This window comes from Fusarium tjaetaba (assembly GCF_013396195.1).
Source record: "Fusarium tjaetaba strain NRRL 66243 chromosome Unknown NRRL66243_c0000119, whole genome shotgun sequence".
Lineage (NCBI taxonomy): Eukaryota > Fungi > Ascomycota > Sordariomycetes > Hypocreales > Nectriaceae > Fusarium > Fusarium tjaetaba.
In genome coordinates this window covers 15,626-30,977 of record NW_023501315.1, presented here as the reverse complement: position 1 = coordinate 30,977, position 15,352 = coordinate 15,626, and the positions used below count along the sequence as shown (strand labels likewise).

Genomic DNA, 15,352 nt, shown 5'->3' with positions numbered 1-15,352 from the left:
GCGTGAGCGATATGCTGCCTTAAGTCGGTTTTGTTGAAGGGTTTGTTGCGTAGCCAGGGTTCGTGAGGTTCTCGGTGTTGTATAACAGTGGTGCTATGATGAAAGGAATGGGTTGCCAATCTCTACCTGAGTTGTGTTGGCCGTGTCAGTGAATGGGATGACAGAGGAGAAGGAGGAAAGGAAGAAGAAAGGAGCGCTCGAGGCAACTTAGAGCCACAAGCCAGAAAAGTGAACGTTGTGTAGAATTGAGGGTGAAAGAAGATCAAAAACGTTCAATGGAGAGGGAGAAAGATGGAGGCATGAGGAGCCTTCTGAGAAGCTCGGCCGGGTAAGTACGGACCAGAACGAATGGGGAAATCCCAGGCCTAGGTTATAAGATACCTGTCAAGGTAGGTACCTAGCTCTACAGTATACGTCTGGGCTGCTGAAGCAAGTCGGTGAACGTGGTCAGACGGGGAAAGAATTAGCTGTTTGTGCGGGCTGGAAGGTAAGGTAAGGTTACCTAGAGGTAGTTAGGTAGTTAGTGCATCAGATTTTGGGGAAGAGACGACCGGAGCTGGGGAGAGAGCAACTCAGTGCCAGTCTTGTCAACCTTGGCTGAGCTGAATCGAGCTTGGTCCAGCTTCCGATCTAATTAGCAAAAGTAAGGTAGAGGTACCTACAAGGTCTGACTTGAGCTACGGACATTTGCGCCTGTGGCTGCGATTTAACATTTCCCAGCCCAGTCTTGCATCGTCCAGTTTAAGACTTCCATTACAACAGCCTTATTTCAACGGCACCCGACAAACTGCAACGGCTCCTACATACCTGTGTATTGGCAGTTACCAGAACCTAGCCCCATCATCAGCATGTTATATGTATGTCGAAGCATGGACTGAAAGCATTGAGTTTGAAAAATCTATGTACTCCGTACCTTTTGTAAATTCTAGCTTCATCACCCCTAAACTTTCAAGTACCGGGTCCTGATTCGAGAAGGTGGCAGCAGCTGACTTGGATCGTAGACATCGGACAGGCTATCACTAACAAGGTTGACTAAGGTACCTGGACCCAGATTGTTCGACCTGGCTTATGGATGCCCTGGCTGGCCAAGCCCATAGGCCTCGTACCAGCCATGCCGTGTTCTGAGGACGCCTAGAACTCCGTCTGATTTACCTGACTCTTGCGTGGGTCACTGTGCATGTCTACGATCGAACAATGGATTTGGGGACCAAGGGATTCACTTACCTACATCAGCATCAGCATCATTGTATCCCTAGCATTGCTTCCTTACCTTGCCCGGGAAGCTCGCATGTATCCTGACTGCACTGTCATTTCCTAGTGGATGTCGGCCGAACACAAGGTCACCCTACCCCTTAAACATCCAGGGCAATCACTAAGCCTCGCACAGCCAATGACAAGGCCGTCTCTTCTCCACAGGTTGCAAAACGCCATGCCCCTGCCCCTGACGCCAAAGAAGTCAAACTCCACAACTAACAAGAGCCCCGATTATCGATGATGGCTCAAATTTACTTTTCATCAGTCTCCTTTTCGTCTTCTTTGTCAACGTCAGGGGTGTCTTACCATGCAACCCGGCCGTTGAGATCTTGTATATCAGGCAAGATGCTCAGTCGAGATATCAGACAATGTCTCGCTAATACTGATGTCAGTCAAGCCCTCCTGCAGTGCTGCTGCACCAAACCTAGACGCATATTCACAACACGAGCAGTAAGAGACGCAGCACAGAGCAAACACTCAGAAACCCAGCCTCGTGTTCTTTCATTCCACATTTCCTTGACCTTGTCAGTCAAAAGCTTGATCGAGCCCGGTCCAGACTGAACCTGAATAGTAGCATTCTAATTACAATACCCGGACTTGGCTGGTGTCTTGGCTAGGGATCATGACCACGTGCTACTTCATCCATAGTTACGTACTTGGAGTAGCATCAAGAATGCATGGACTGTAAGTTTCCTGTTGCAAGCAAATCTTGAGCAATCTCCCGTCAGAACGGGTGAATGATGCGAACCTCGGCGTAGACAGCAGGATCCATCGTGATGACCTTTGGTCGCAATCAAGCATGCAGCTCTTTCTTTGTGGTGGGACAGCGCCTAATAACCTGCGGCCGATCCTAATCATATGAGAAGACAGAGCCACTCACTTGCGTAACGCGACAAAACACCGGACACCATTTCATGATTCTGTATGATGGTCATATGTAAGTTCATAATTAATGATCTGCCAAGCTAGGTTAATTATTGCAGCCAGACCTGATGCAGTATCGTGACTGTGCTAGTCCATTGCTACGTAAGGTCCCTGATTCCCCCAACCCCACAATCTTCAATTTCGTCATCCGCTATAGGCAAAGACGATAGCTTGCCTACCTAGGTAGGCTTGCTTCGTCTACATAGAAGGAAGAATTGCACGGGGTACGTTGCTTCGAAGCGCGTTGCCGACAGGTAAAATTACAGTAATTTCCGGTTCGTAATATCCAATCATTCGTCGAACAACAGCTTCAGTCCAGCCGTTGGCGGTAAAGCGATGTTGACACTCTCTATACTCGAACCGTTACTTTTTGCTTTACCAGGGTAGATGCAGTGGTGTAGCTAAATCTTCGCCCAGGACAACCTCAGCAGTCCCAATATCCCCTAATCAAGCAGATAATCATTGATCAGTACTCCATTGGCATGCCACGGCGCAAATCGTTTTGGAAGCTACTTACGAGGTCCTCGCGGTGCCCAGTATTCACCTGTTTTGCTAATATCAAGACTGTCAATCCAGTTGATGAGGCTCGCCGCCGCCTTGTCTGGTGTCACAGCTAGTTGATTAAACTCTTGTTAGCTTCCACGACAACATATATGTTATATAGCAATTGCTTGCGAGATCTCACCTCCACCATCATCCCAGAACTTGTCGAACCCTACGCCTTTTGTCATTTCAGTCCGCATAAAGCCTGGGTGCACGATGCTGACAATGACGCCCTGGTCTTTAAGATCCAAGCTAAGCAGCTTACCAACCATGTTGAGAGCCGCCTTACTTGCGTGATGAGCGTAGTTCCCACCCCCTTCCTTTGGATGTCGCAGAGTGATGCTGCCAGATTCGGACGATACAAGCACCACTTTGGAACCCTTGTGCAAGAGACCTTTGTGGATGAGCTGGTGAACGATAAAGACGGGGGCAATGGAGCTGGTCGTATACATCCGCTGCTCTTCCTCCCACTTCGGACCTTTGTCCAAGCTAAGGTCTTCTGTAGCGAAGTAACCGGCTGTGATGATCTTTCCTTGTCCCTCAGTCTCGTGAAACATTGAATCTGATCGTAATGCAGCAATTGGAAATGCTACTCACCACCGAGTCGATTGGCTGAGCTGGGTCTAGCAGACTGGCCAGCTTCTGACCAGCGTTAGATTGCATGAGGTCGATATCGGAAAGCCATTTGACTCCTGAGGGTGAATCTTTCGGACCCTCGGATGATCTGGTTGTACCATAGACGATGTTTTCGCTCTTTTCGGCGTATTTCTTGGTGAGGCTGGCACCCAAGCCACGAGTAGCTCCTACGATGAGTATGACTGCCATAACGAGGTGAGTGTATCAATCGGATTCCTCTTGTTTGTATAGCGGTCTCAATGGTTGCGGTAGCGGCTGATAGTTTGAAAGTTTTGTTAGCGAGGACTGTGTATGCTCTCAAATTTGGCTAACTAGGTCGAAGACAAGACTCCTCTCCTGCGACTAATAAAGTCATCTGAGGTGAGTACTCAAGGCCGTTGATTACATGTGTATCGACCACGCTGATGATGTCATTCTTGGATAGCGGGGCATGTCGCGCCATCTAAGGTTTTTAAGCATCATTCTTTTACACGAGGTAAGGTAGGTGCTACTATAAGTAAGGTAGCCCCTAGATATTCCACGGACATCAATAGAATGATCGATATCAATATCTCTCGTCCACAGTCGGTCTAACTTTCTCATATGGCACTACATATGTTCCCTTATATGGCGAAGAGTAATTTTGATATCAAGACCTAATGCCATGCTAGTAATCTGCTAATTCACTTCCACAAAGGATTAACCACTTATGCTTCCTTGGGCCCTTGAAGTGCTGATCAAAATGTAAGCTCTACCCTCTACCAGCCCACATTGAAGCTCATGTGCAAGTTACGCCAATTCTCCCTCCCAATAGTTCTGTTGTGGTCATTCAACCTGCTTGAAAGGATCGCTCTACATGATGTGGACATAGTTGACAACATGAACCATGGACATTTCATTTCGTTGTTTACAAGGCCATTTTATGACACTAACATCACAGCTCTATCCTTCAAACTCTACCACTGCCGATCCTCCAGTCGACCCTGTCGAAGTCGCGGTACCAGCACGGGGCCTGCCTTCGTTGGGGTTCACGTCGAGTAAACTCTGTTCTTGAGGTTTGCTTAGTGCGCCAGCCTCTGCATCTGCCCCATCTAATAAATCCCGGTCCGAGCTCCTCACGGATCGTCGTTCGATGTCGGTGCTGCTACCTGAAGGTCCCTTTCTCACGCCGACTTCAACTCCGAGATCATCGTCATCTTCTTCATCTTCTTCAGGTCGCTGTCCAGGTAGAGCGTTCTTCTCAAGTTCCTTCTGAGCCTCCTCCATGCGTCTCCTGACCTCAGTGGCGACACGCATTCCGTCCGTGACGATGTTATCAAGCACGCCGCGTAAGCCACGGCCTGCTCCTGGAGGGCCAACAGGCGGGGGAATAGGAGGTCTAGCTCCAAACCCAAGACTAGAGAATGTTGTAAGAGATGATGCTGACGATGCCGTATTGGGCAGCCCCTCGATGATGTGGAAAGAGGCTGGGAAAGACGACTCAAAGAATTGTTCTAGCAACTCATCCGCGAGAACAACCATGCGGAAGGTTGGTAACGTAAGGTGCAGAGGATGCGCAGGATCTAGCGCAGCGTTTGCTGCCTCAGATTTGGCTTTCGAGACCCTGCGTCGTGCCGCATCGTGGTTGTCAGCAGTGCTGAGAGAGCTCTCCGATGAGAGGCTGGGTTTCTTAGCCTTTGTCGGGGTTCCGGTTGGAGATTCGGGGCCCAAAAGATCATCTTCATCTTCCTCATCCTCATCCTCATCACCTATAGCAAACGCATCTCTCGAGTCGCCATCATCTAGTTTTGCCGAGGCCGTGTCATTATGCCCGCTAGCTGGATCTGCATACTCGAAGCACCGCCTTATAAAAGCACTCACACTTCCCAGGAACCTCTCGTTAGTCGATATACCAGGCGGCAAGCTGGATTGTGATTCATGCCCACTTGCTGAATCACTTTCAAGGGCACTGGAAGTTCCAGGACTCAATGTGCCCTCTAGACCCCGACGAGACAGAAATAGCAAAGCTTCTGAGATCCGTAAGATGCCTTCACGGTCAACCTTGCCGTCCTTATCGTCGTCATATAACTCGAAGAAGTATGTAATAGTGCCCATAATGTCACGTTTCCCTTTGATCTGCGCTAGGCCAGTAACAACGTTCTGGAGAGTCAGGGCAGAGCTTTCATCCACATCCCATTTCTTGAATAAACGTTGCAAAAATTCGTGATCAGCAGGCTCCGGTCCTCCACCCCAGGGCGACATTATTTCGGATGGCCGCCTGGCGCTGTGAAACATATTTTGACGGTCGTCATAATTGCTATACTTTGTCGCACCTGGTGAATCCGATATAGCCCATTTTGACATGCTTGCAAGAAATTCGCGGAATGCATCGTAGTCCATGAGACTTGTACTTGGTCCTAACCCAACGCGTCCCTTTTCAACTTCGTCGTGATGAGTTGCGAAAATCTCGGATGCCCGCATCCTGCTTGACTTCGCTCGCCGCAATTTCTCTTGTTGAATCATATGGTCCCTCTGCTGGCGTTCGTATAGGATATTGTAGAACCGATCATATAGTGAACCAAGCTCATCAGTACTTAACAATTTGCTTTCGGGACCCAGATTGCGAATAGCGGTCCTCTTGGCAAAGTTCTCAATATTATTGAGGACAGCGTCCTTATTCTTCAAACGCAGCTCGGTGATACTGCTGTGAGTTATTCCTGCGAACTCCTTGAAGGCCACGACCATCAGTTCCTGGAATCGGGTTACGGCACGCAACTTGGGATTTTCAGACTTGGGATGAGCCGACTCATCCAAGCGGACAAAGTAAGCCTTCAGAACTGAAATGAAAGCTCCGTCATCCGCCGCATCAAGCAACTCCTCGCCATTGATACGCAAGATTGCCAGGCCTACCTGAAACAGTACCTTTGGCCCTTCGACAAAGAAAACGTCCAGGACACGAAAGGCAAAGACAAGGGGCATCGAGTTGATGTAAAGTGACAGGAACCAAGGGAGCGAGACGACAGACAATTGCACGTCGCTTTTGACAAGATGATCCCAGAGTATGGGCATTGTCCTTTCCACCAAGGACTCAAATACCTTCTGATCAAGAAGGGTTCCATACATGGTCGTGGAGTAGTACCCGGGCACGAGTCTGTCGCAAAGTGCTGAGAGGAGAAAGAAAGCCTGAGCTTCAGACATGTAAATCAATAATGCGGCCACGACAATATTCATGGCTTGGCAATATCCGACCTCGGTATTGACCCAGCTGTAAGCAGTTAATACCCGACGTAGGCGGTTGATTCCATCCTCGCTTTGGAAGCCTGGATACTCCGGAAGACTTCGGTTGAGGTCCTTCTCGATCTCGTCGATAGCAAGCGACTCTTGGCCTTCAAACTTTGCCAGGGTATCGGTATAGAGTGCTGGATTTTCCAGGCGTAAATAAATCGAGCCAGATGTGAGTTCCCAAATCTCGCCTCTGAGCCGGTTCGGCAGACCAACGCGAATGAGCTTGTGGAAAGTTGGTTGGCGGATCAAGGTAAAGTTTCGACCATTGTCACGTAGATACTCAGCCCAGAGGCGCATTTTCGCCCTGTCCCGTAGCTTTTTTGGGTCGCCGGGATATCGGAAAAGCATTCCTAGGCCAGCATCTGGTGGGGATGCATTTTTCCTATCCTCGGTCCTGAGGAGATGCTCGGAATAGCACTCAGCAGCGACTCGTCGTAGTTTGGCAACATTGCCAACTCCTGCCCTTAGGCCTTTTTTGAGGCCATCACAAAAACGCTCGCAAGACTGCCTGGTCCCGGCCAGATGGATTGTAATACGTTGCTCTCTCAAGTCCTTTTTGTCCTTTAAGTCCTTGTCTTTAGGAGTGTCGGCGAGAAGACCATTCCAGGTGGTTAGAGCCAGTGCGAACTGGATCATGGCAAGGTCAGTTTAAGTAATACGCATGAGCGCCTCGCCAGTATGGACCATACCTGAAAGTTTTGGCTATTCAGGCGCTCAACCCTTCGTATAGCACATAATGGAAATGTGAAGCCGTTGCCGCTGGGGCCTCCGCCATGTGTCTGGCCAGTGAAAGCGGTCGACGTGGAAGTACTGGCGGATTGGACAAAGCTAGTAAGAGTTGTTGAGAAGCACATAAAATGCTCTGATAGATGCAATTTTCCAGCATAATGCCATCCTCTCTCTTGATCCTTATCGCCGTGTGTCGCGTTGGAAGGTGGAATAGTAAGCTCGGCGTTGATCTCGTAGAGGGGTGTCTGGGAGGCAGGGAGGCGGAATTGACTTTGGAATAGGGACGACTTGGAAGGATTGCGATCTGAACTGGAAAGATTGAGTCCCTGGGTAGGGTCAATAAGCTGCTGCGCTTTCTGGACAATGTTGGTCAAGTTTGAGAACATGATTTCGGTCAGCGGCGCATGACGAGGGGGATGCGGTTCGACAGGGAGTATGCGGCTGAGCTGGAAGAATAAAGGCTAGGAGTAGGAGATACAGAACGAGTGTGAGAAAGCGAGGCCGTTTGCAATTATCTGGCAGAGTACAAGAGACTAGATATGCGATAGTACAGAACAGACGGTAGGATTTCAGTATCGGGGCTGGACGAAGGATGAAGACAGCTTAAGTTATGGAGAGGAAACCTGAGGTCAGTGGAGATGGATGGGGTCCAGCTGCGTCAAGTCTCCAGATATGGGAGTTGGGCCATCAGCTACTGGCCAGGGAACCTCAGGGCATTCCTCGCCCAAAAGCCGCTACTAGGGGCTCCCTAGGGCTCCCGCTTCAAGTAGCCCAGGGAGTTTTCCTGTCCATTTAGAGCGTAGTTGAAGTATTCGAGAATAGTGTGGCTCAACCTGTGGCTCAAGTGGAGTGTGTGAAAAGGACGAGGTTATCAGGTTTACTTACCCTATAGCGTTATGATTATTTATAGATTCATGTCAAGCTGCAGGTAGGTAGGTCCTATATTTATTCTAAACGTTTTACACTCTAAATAGCTTCAACAGGATTAATTACAAGGTGGCCCGATTCATTACAGCGACTCTACTGGTTAGTATTAAACACTGCTAGTGTCCCAAGGCTTCTTTGAGCTGGAAAGCCGTCACTGTTGCTAGATATGGCAGCTGGGAGGGCCACAGATTTCCTACACTCGGAGGCTGCATGATCAGGGTGCCTGGAGGAGCAAGGCCGCTTTTCATCTTGCTCAAGCTCTACTGGACGAGGCTGTAGGGGTTTGCTTGCACTGGTTGTGCTCAAGTGGCAGCAAAAAGGAAGCTTAAAGAAGTGCATGCTGGCAAGGAAGGAGAAGAAGGATAGTGAGATCAGAAGGAATCGCCAAACAGAATTATCAGTACAGTCGGTACCTAGATTTGCTGCTCATATTTCATGGCTATAGATAGCCTGATAGCGAGTTTGCTTAATTTACATACTTACCCATGGGTTCTAAAAGATACGCAGAAAGCAGACAACAAAAGGATATAATTGTACCTCATATTCGTGAACATAAACATCACGAAGTTAGCACAGATTATGAGCATTGTTCTCTTTGAGGTAAACCGGTGAATAGCAATATCACCAAGGCACTATGGACGGAAACAATGAACAAGAGTTTTAGAGACACTCTGGACAAAGTATATACTGAACAACGTGGCCGCGGAAGTATTGCATGCGGTGTAAGCACCAAGTACAATAACATGTACCTATACTGGCATCTCTGATAAAATATCATTGCTGCTTTGGTGATCTAGTCACTCCCGAAAGACTTCGTGATGCCTGACTCGACTTAGGTTGCCTTAGAAGAAATGATCTAAGGCAGAATATATTGGGAAGTGCAGATTCATCACTGGGTCCCAGGATGATCAAGGTAACATATGCCTTATAATAGAATCTGATCAGGGTTATTCAACAAACTTATTGGCTACAGCTGAATTTCGCAGACAAGCGTTAACGAATGCAAAGGCGTTAGGTACCTACATAGGTAGACCGCACGGTCGAGCTTGAATGACAACCTAGGTTCTCAGCCTTGTTGGACAGCTTGCTCTTTTCAATGCTAGTAAGCTAGCTGAAAACTGCCAAATGTGAACGTCAAGACATGCTGTGCCACTAGTGACCAGGTAGGCAAAGGACAAACCTTGAGAGTTGTACGAAGCTAGGTCTAGTTATGATTGAGGCCATCCCCAGGCCCGAAAGCTTAAATATACCATGGTTTTTACTGTCATCTGGCAGAAAACGGGTTTCCCAACCGGCTTTGGTAGGTTAGTAGTTTCGTTGCCGACTTGGGCTACTGGTAATAGGCAAAAACATCCAACTGCCGTCCAGCACCGAATTAAGCGCTATCTCTGCACATCTGCTCAAAGACCCAATGCTGCATACCTACTTTAGTGAGTGGTACGTATAAGTGCTTGGCGGTGCTGCCGACATACCCAGACTTGCCCAGAGCAGCCCGTTATCTCCCGCGTCTGAGATCTGACGTATATGGACTGCATGGAATGGAATGGAGAGACTGATGAGAGCGTGGGGATGGCATGTCTTGAAGTGACATTCCAGTTTCAAGGATCTCACTCTAGGATGGATTTCACTCTAGGATCCGGCAGATTGGGAGCAAGAGCCGGCGGCAGATGACGCAAGTGGATTTCGATTTAAGTTACCTTGGTTTTTTTGTTAATTGTAGGTATTCGGCAAACATCCTTGGAACAGGTGAGATAGTTGAAGTGTCTGGGCTACACTTCCCAGCTTTGAACGTGAATCATACGAACATTTCAGAGCGAGGCTGTGACTGTAAGAGATAAGGGGTACGAGTGAGAGTTGTATTCGTCTCCGATTATGCAATATAACCCTCCTTTCCCTTTACGTCAAATAGCAGAAGCCATAAGCTCGACGACACCACCACTGACAACTCGTCGATCGCCAAAAGGGTATCTCTGGGTGGCCTCTCAAGTTCCCCGTCACCCACATTTTGCGTCATAATAGATAGATCCTGGACTCCCGCCCCGAGTCCACTTTATGTGCTCCGCTGTATCTACAATAGATCACAGTTGATAGGAGGCTGAAGCCCAGACAAATGACAATGTATTTTCAAGTGCACCTGGAGTTTTGCTTCATGGAGATGGTGCCTTGGACACAGGTAAGAGATCAATATTTCAGGAAGAAATAGATAATGTACCAATGGGATATCAGTCATGGTTCTGAAATCTATATGGCCTCTTTCAGATACTCGTGCCATACATCGGCCTCCAGCCGAGCATACATATCCATGACATCCGATGGCGCTCCTTCACTCACCGTTTCATGGGGACGCCCTCGTCTTAATCCTGAATAGGCACTCACGCTGCATTGGCTGTTTACTATAGTAGTCTAGTTCATAGGCTAGGCAAGGCACATAAACATCACGTCAAAGCCGTTCATTTTTTTAGCTTCTCATTCTGCCTCCATCTTCATCACTATCTCATCTCGCTCGTGCATTGCCCACCTTCCGCCGCCTTTTCCCATCCGCCTCAAGAGTCTCACCTCTTCCTCTTCCTCAGCCTCACTTTTGGTTCCAAACCTGCTGTCAACAACCTTAGCCCATTTATTGATCGAACCTTTGCGCTCAATCTGAATTTCGGTCCTTGAGGCTGCCACTTGGAATAACGGGCCGGACCTGAGGACGCCGCATCACTCCGTTATCCATCGTCTCCGCATCGTCAGGAGAACCGAGCCAGACTTGCTCTAGAACCCCCCCAACTGACCGCGTGACAAAAGCACAACCACAGGCGACAACGGCGAACAACTCAGCGTATGCTAGAGGTCCCCTCGCTTTTCGAATTGCATCCAATTTACTGGCCATATCGACCGGATTTCTGGCAGTGTTGGTCCCGGGTTGTTATGGGCTCGCGCCTCAACCCCAGTCAATAATCGATTCCCATTGACTTCCCCCCTTTGCCACTCTCTTCACCTCTCTGCTGCCGCGATCATATCACAGGACTTCAGGACGATAAAGCCATGGCTGCGACTGTTGCGCCCTCACACGCTGGTGGCCTACCATCTTCATCGGGAATCCCTGCGCCCTCGCATTCCACAAACTCTCACTCACATGCCCAAGATGCTCCGAATGGACCAACATCTCCCACGCCAAGTCCATTACCGCAAACCCGAAAATTCAATCTTCGCGACTTCAGACGAGTTCGTACACTTGGGACAGGTATGTCCATGTCTTGTAGACTTATAGGCATTCCGCTTCTGACCCCCCGAAAAAGGAACATTTGCTCGGGTCTGCCTCGTCCGTCCCGCCGCAACTGCGCATATCCCCCTTGACCATCAACTCAACCCCGAAGTCTACGCCCTCAAGATCCTGCGGAAACCGGAAGTCATCCGCCTTAAACAAGTCGATCATGTCCGACACGAACGAGCTATTCTCGCTGATGTCGCAGGCCATCCTTTCATCACAAACCTAATAGCCTCCTTTTCCGACCAAGATTCGCTCTATATGCTGCTCGACTACGTTCCAGGCGGAGAGTTGTTCACATATCTTAGAAAGTTACGACGCTTTGAAGAACCTGTCGCACGCTTCTATGCCGCCGAGATTGTTCTTGTTTTGGAGTACTTGCATGAGCAGCAAGGAGGTATTGCCTATCGAGACCTTAAACCTGAAAACCTGCTTCTGGATCAAGAGGGCCACATCAAGCTTGTCGATTTTGGCTTTGCCAAGCGACTCGGCTACCGTGAGGATAACCGCCCCGTCGAGACATACACCTTGTGCGGAACGCCTGAGTATCTCGCCCCCGAAGTCATCCAAAACAAAGGTCACACAGGCGCAGTTGACTGGTGGGCACTGGGTATTCTAATATATGAGTTCTTGACGGGGTATCCTCCTTTCTGGCACCAGAACCCCATCGAGATCTACAAGCAGTGGGTAACTGTTCGACAGATGTATGAGAATGGCAAGTTAACTATTTTCCCGCAGGATCCTAGAAAAGCCGGTTGTCTTTCCCCAAGACCCCCCCTTATCAGAAGAAGCTAAGGATATAATACGGTCGTTCTGCACCGTCGATCGTTCTCGGCGCCTTGGTAATATAAGCGGCGGTGCAGCGCGTGTGAAATCCCACCCTTTCTTCCATGACACCAACTGGGATGACATTTTCAACCGTCGGCAAAAGGGCCCAATCCAGCCCCCGATACGATATCCCGGCGATGCACAATGCTTCGACGTCTACCCCGAGGATGACGGATCTCGCGAGCCTTATGGCCGCGAGATGGCGGAGAAATATGACCCATACTTTGCTGACTTCTAATCACGAATCACCCACACATCTGGATCGGAAGATGGGTGCGTGTCTGGTCATGCCAAACATCCACTTAATACATGAGAATTACTCGGCAGTCAGACTCCAAATACGCGCAAACACATACAGGGTGCCCAAATGACCCTCCAGAATGAACATGAACACAATGACGAATTACGATTCAGCGCCAGGAATATCGGTTCTTAATTAGCATTTCTATTAAGCCTTTATGACCAATGCCTGGGGAACAGCGTTTCACTACGAATAATGACTTCGACGAGGAGATAGGAGATACTATACTACATTAGTCCTTGGTATCCAATATTCATTCAAACCCCATTGCTTTTTATGTATTTTTACCTCGTGCAAGCCAATGGTTCAGCCCATGACATCAGAGTTGTATAGGCTGTCATAGCACCTGAAGCTTTATATTACTCGTACACCTGACGCTCGCTTCTCTCGGCGCCGCGAAATGCGCAGCGAGACAGTGAAGGATAATCTTGCAAACACCGCATTTCTTGTTCAATGAATTTATTTGTTAGCGCTATTTGCCTTTGCTTGCTGCGAAACTAACACAATACTAGGCCTTTGCATACATGATGTTTGAGTGCTTTGCGTGCTGCCATATGCTACCTGAATGAGTTGTATCGACCAGCAAATAATGAAGTGAGTAATGGGATATAGCGACAGGCACGCAGTCTAGCGTCACAAGCATAGTACAAGACACCTCCCACCGAGCCTTTTGAAGTTGCTGGTTTTTTTTTGTAATTATGTTTTCGCATCCCTCCGAGACCAGAGAGAACAATGCAGTAAAAGTGTGGCTCAGAACCGCCGGTGCAACCAGTACACACCTGCACCAAAAGCGAGTACTGTGGCCAGGATACAGGCACCCTCCTTAGTACTCCAGAGGTACATGCTCCAGCCTGCCATGACCTCCTTACGGCGTGCGGCGGCCCGGCGCTCCCAGGCCTCTGGGTCAATTTCCATAGGGAGTCGGGCCCGAGGGTCCTTGCTTACACCACAATCCAGGTCTGACGGCGGGGCCATATCACTCGGTGAAATGAGGGGCACGTCGATACGTAGGTACACTGGACGATGGTCGCTCATACGCAGTACTGGAAGACAGTCATAAGCACGAACGTTGAGCTTGGGGTCCTGGCTATTCCCTTTTTTGAGCCATGAAGGTACATCGAGAAAAAGGATCCGATCTGTCCAACTTGGATAGCGATGAACTGCAAATTTCCAGGGCACGTCAAGCTCAGGCTCTCGCGTGCCAGGTCGTGGTGGTAGCACATCGTACTTGTAAGTCGGCGGGAAGCGCACCTCGTGCTCTGATAGCCCATGTAAAGTCCGACCAGCGTTACGTTCACGAGTAAGCTGATCGAGGCGGAAAAAATCTGGATAGTAGTTCTCCGAATCCGGGTCTAGACTGGGGAATGTAGCGGAAGGCGGCGGGGACGTGGTAGATATCCTATAATTTAGATCACCGGCAACAAAGAGAAATGACGAGGGCCTGAAAACGGAGATGTTGTGCAACTGTTGTTGAAGTTGTAAGTGTTGCTCGTTGTGTTCATTATCGAGGAGGCGCGCACGCTCGGGCTCGTCCTCGGCAGGTGGTGTTGAGGCTGGAGATGGGGTGACAGAGGTCTTGTAGCTATTCACAACCACTTCTGGGTTTTCAAAAGCCATACCACGCATTATAGCAGCCCAGTTGGCGTTACGCCGGGGCAAGTTCCATTCCATAGCCGCCAGGTGTGTTGCGACAAAGGTAAGCTCAGATGAGCCACCATCAACTTCATAGAGCATGCGTAGACCGACAGCGCCCTTGTTCCCTATCTCAGCGGCCCCAAATCCGACTTCCGCCTCTTGAATATTCTTTAGCCTTGAAGGCTCGCGAGCGAAGAGCAGTATGGCGGTGTAGCCCACATTTTTGCCTCGCACAAGTGTGTATGGCTTCGAGGGGAGGGCAGTGGGCGCAGTGTTAACAGTCTCGCTATCTCGGCTCGATAGATCGTCGATTATATGTTGAGCGGCGATATTGATGGCTTGTTCGTATCGTGAGAGGTACGGGTTCAAGAAGTAACCACCAATGAAGGAGTACGCCAAGGGTGCCACCTCCTGTAACGAGCTGCGAACAGAACATGAATCAGTACAAGATATTCCGGTGCTTTATGTAGACCTTGTGCTGATCATGTCTAGAGTTCCATGACTGTCCAGGCTAGCAGGGTATAGATGGCTTTGGTAACCTGATCGCCTTCGGAAGAGACGAAGAGGATTGCAGCTTACAGAACAACCACCTCTGGTAGACCAGTTGCGTTTTGACGAAAGGCGGTTTGCAAATGGCTGCCGAAGACGGGGACGTCGAGAAGGTTCTTGGCACAGTTGAACGTGAGATACAAGAGGTCAATAGAAGAGGGTGTCATGGTGGATAAGGCGAAGGAAGACGATAATTTGGATTGGGAAGTCGATGTTTTCGTTGATGCTGCAGTCGTGGATTTGTTTACTGAAGTCGATGCCGCCATTACAAAACACGACATTCAGGTCCCGGTGTCAAAAAAAAAAAAAAAAAAGTCAAAGACCTTTGCAAGGATGAAGAAGAGAAGTGGTGAGAGAGGAGCCAACTAACTTAAGAAACTATCTGAAGAGACAAGAACAAGGGTCCCGCTGCAAGTCTAAAAAGGGCAACCTCGAGTGTGCGCAGAGCTCACGACATGCAAGGGAGGTAGGTAGGTTACAGGTAGGATGGTGGGCAGGTGAGATTGAGGATCTGGAACTGGCTGGCTGCA

General features: G+C 49.1%; 4 protein-coding genes across 4 annotated transcripts; 1 reads left to right on the top strand and 3 right to left on the bottom strand.

Annotated features, from left to right (window-relative positions):
• Positions 1-2,687: 2,687 nt before the first annotated feature.
• Positions 2,688-3,546, bottom strand: FTJAE_6093 (3-oxoacyl-reductase; the record flags this gene model as incomplete). Its single annotated transcript, XM_037352670.1, has 3 exons — positions 2,688-2,779; positions 2,864-3,266; positions 3,319-3,546. The coding sequence occupies 3 exons, from the start codon at positions 3,544-3,546 to the stop codon at positions 2,688-2,690; spliced, it is 723 nt and encodes a 240-aa protein (XP_037206771.1).
• Positions 3,547-4,278: 732 nt separating this feature from the next.
• FTJAE_6092 (Mac1p interacting (MIC1)) lies at positions 4,279-7,715 on the bottom strand (the record flags this gene model as incomplete). Its single annotated transcript, XM_037352669.1, has 2 exons — positions 4,279-7,227; positions 7,290-7,715. 2 exons carry the CDS (start codon positions 7,713-7,715, stop codon positions 4,279-4,281), a joined length of 3,375 nt encoding a protein of 1,124 aa, XP_037206770.1.
• Positions 7,716-11,286: 3,571 nt separating this feature from the next.
• FTJAE_6091 (AGC PKA kinase) lies at positions 11,287-12,575 on the top strand (the record flags this gene model as incomplete). Its single annotated transcript, XM_037352668.1, has 3 exons — positions 11,287-11,485; positions 11,541-12,192; positions 12,248-12,575. 3 exons carry the CDS (start codon positions 11,287-11,289, stop codon positions 12,573-12,575), a joined length of 1,179 nt encoding a protein of 392 aa, XP_037206769.1.
• Positions 12,576-13,388: 813 nt separating this feature from the next.
• On the bottom strand, positions 13,389-14,989 carry FTJAE_6090 (phosphatidylinositol phosphate phosphatase; the record flags this gene model as incomplete). Its single annotated transcript, XM_037352667.1, has 2 exons — positions 13,389-14,694; positions 14,853-14,989. The coding sequence occupies 2 exons, from the start codon at positions 14,987-14,989 to the stop codon at positions 13,389-13,391; spliced, it is 1,443 nt and encodes a 480-aa protein (XP_037206768.1).
• Between the last annotated feature and the right edge of the window lie 363 nt (positions 14,990-15,352).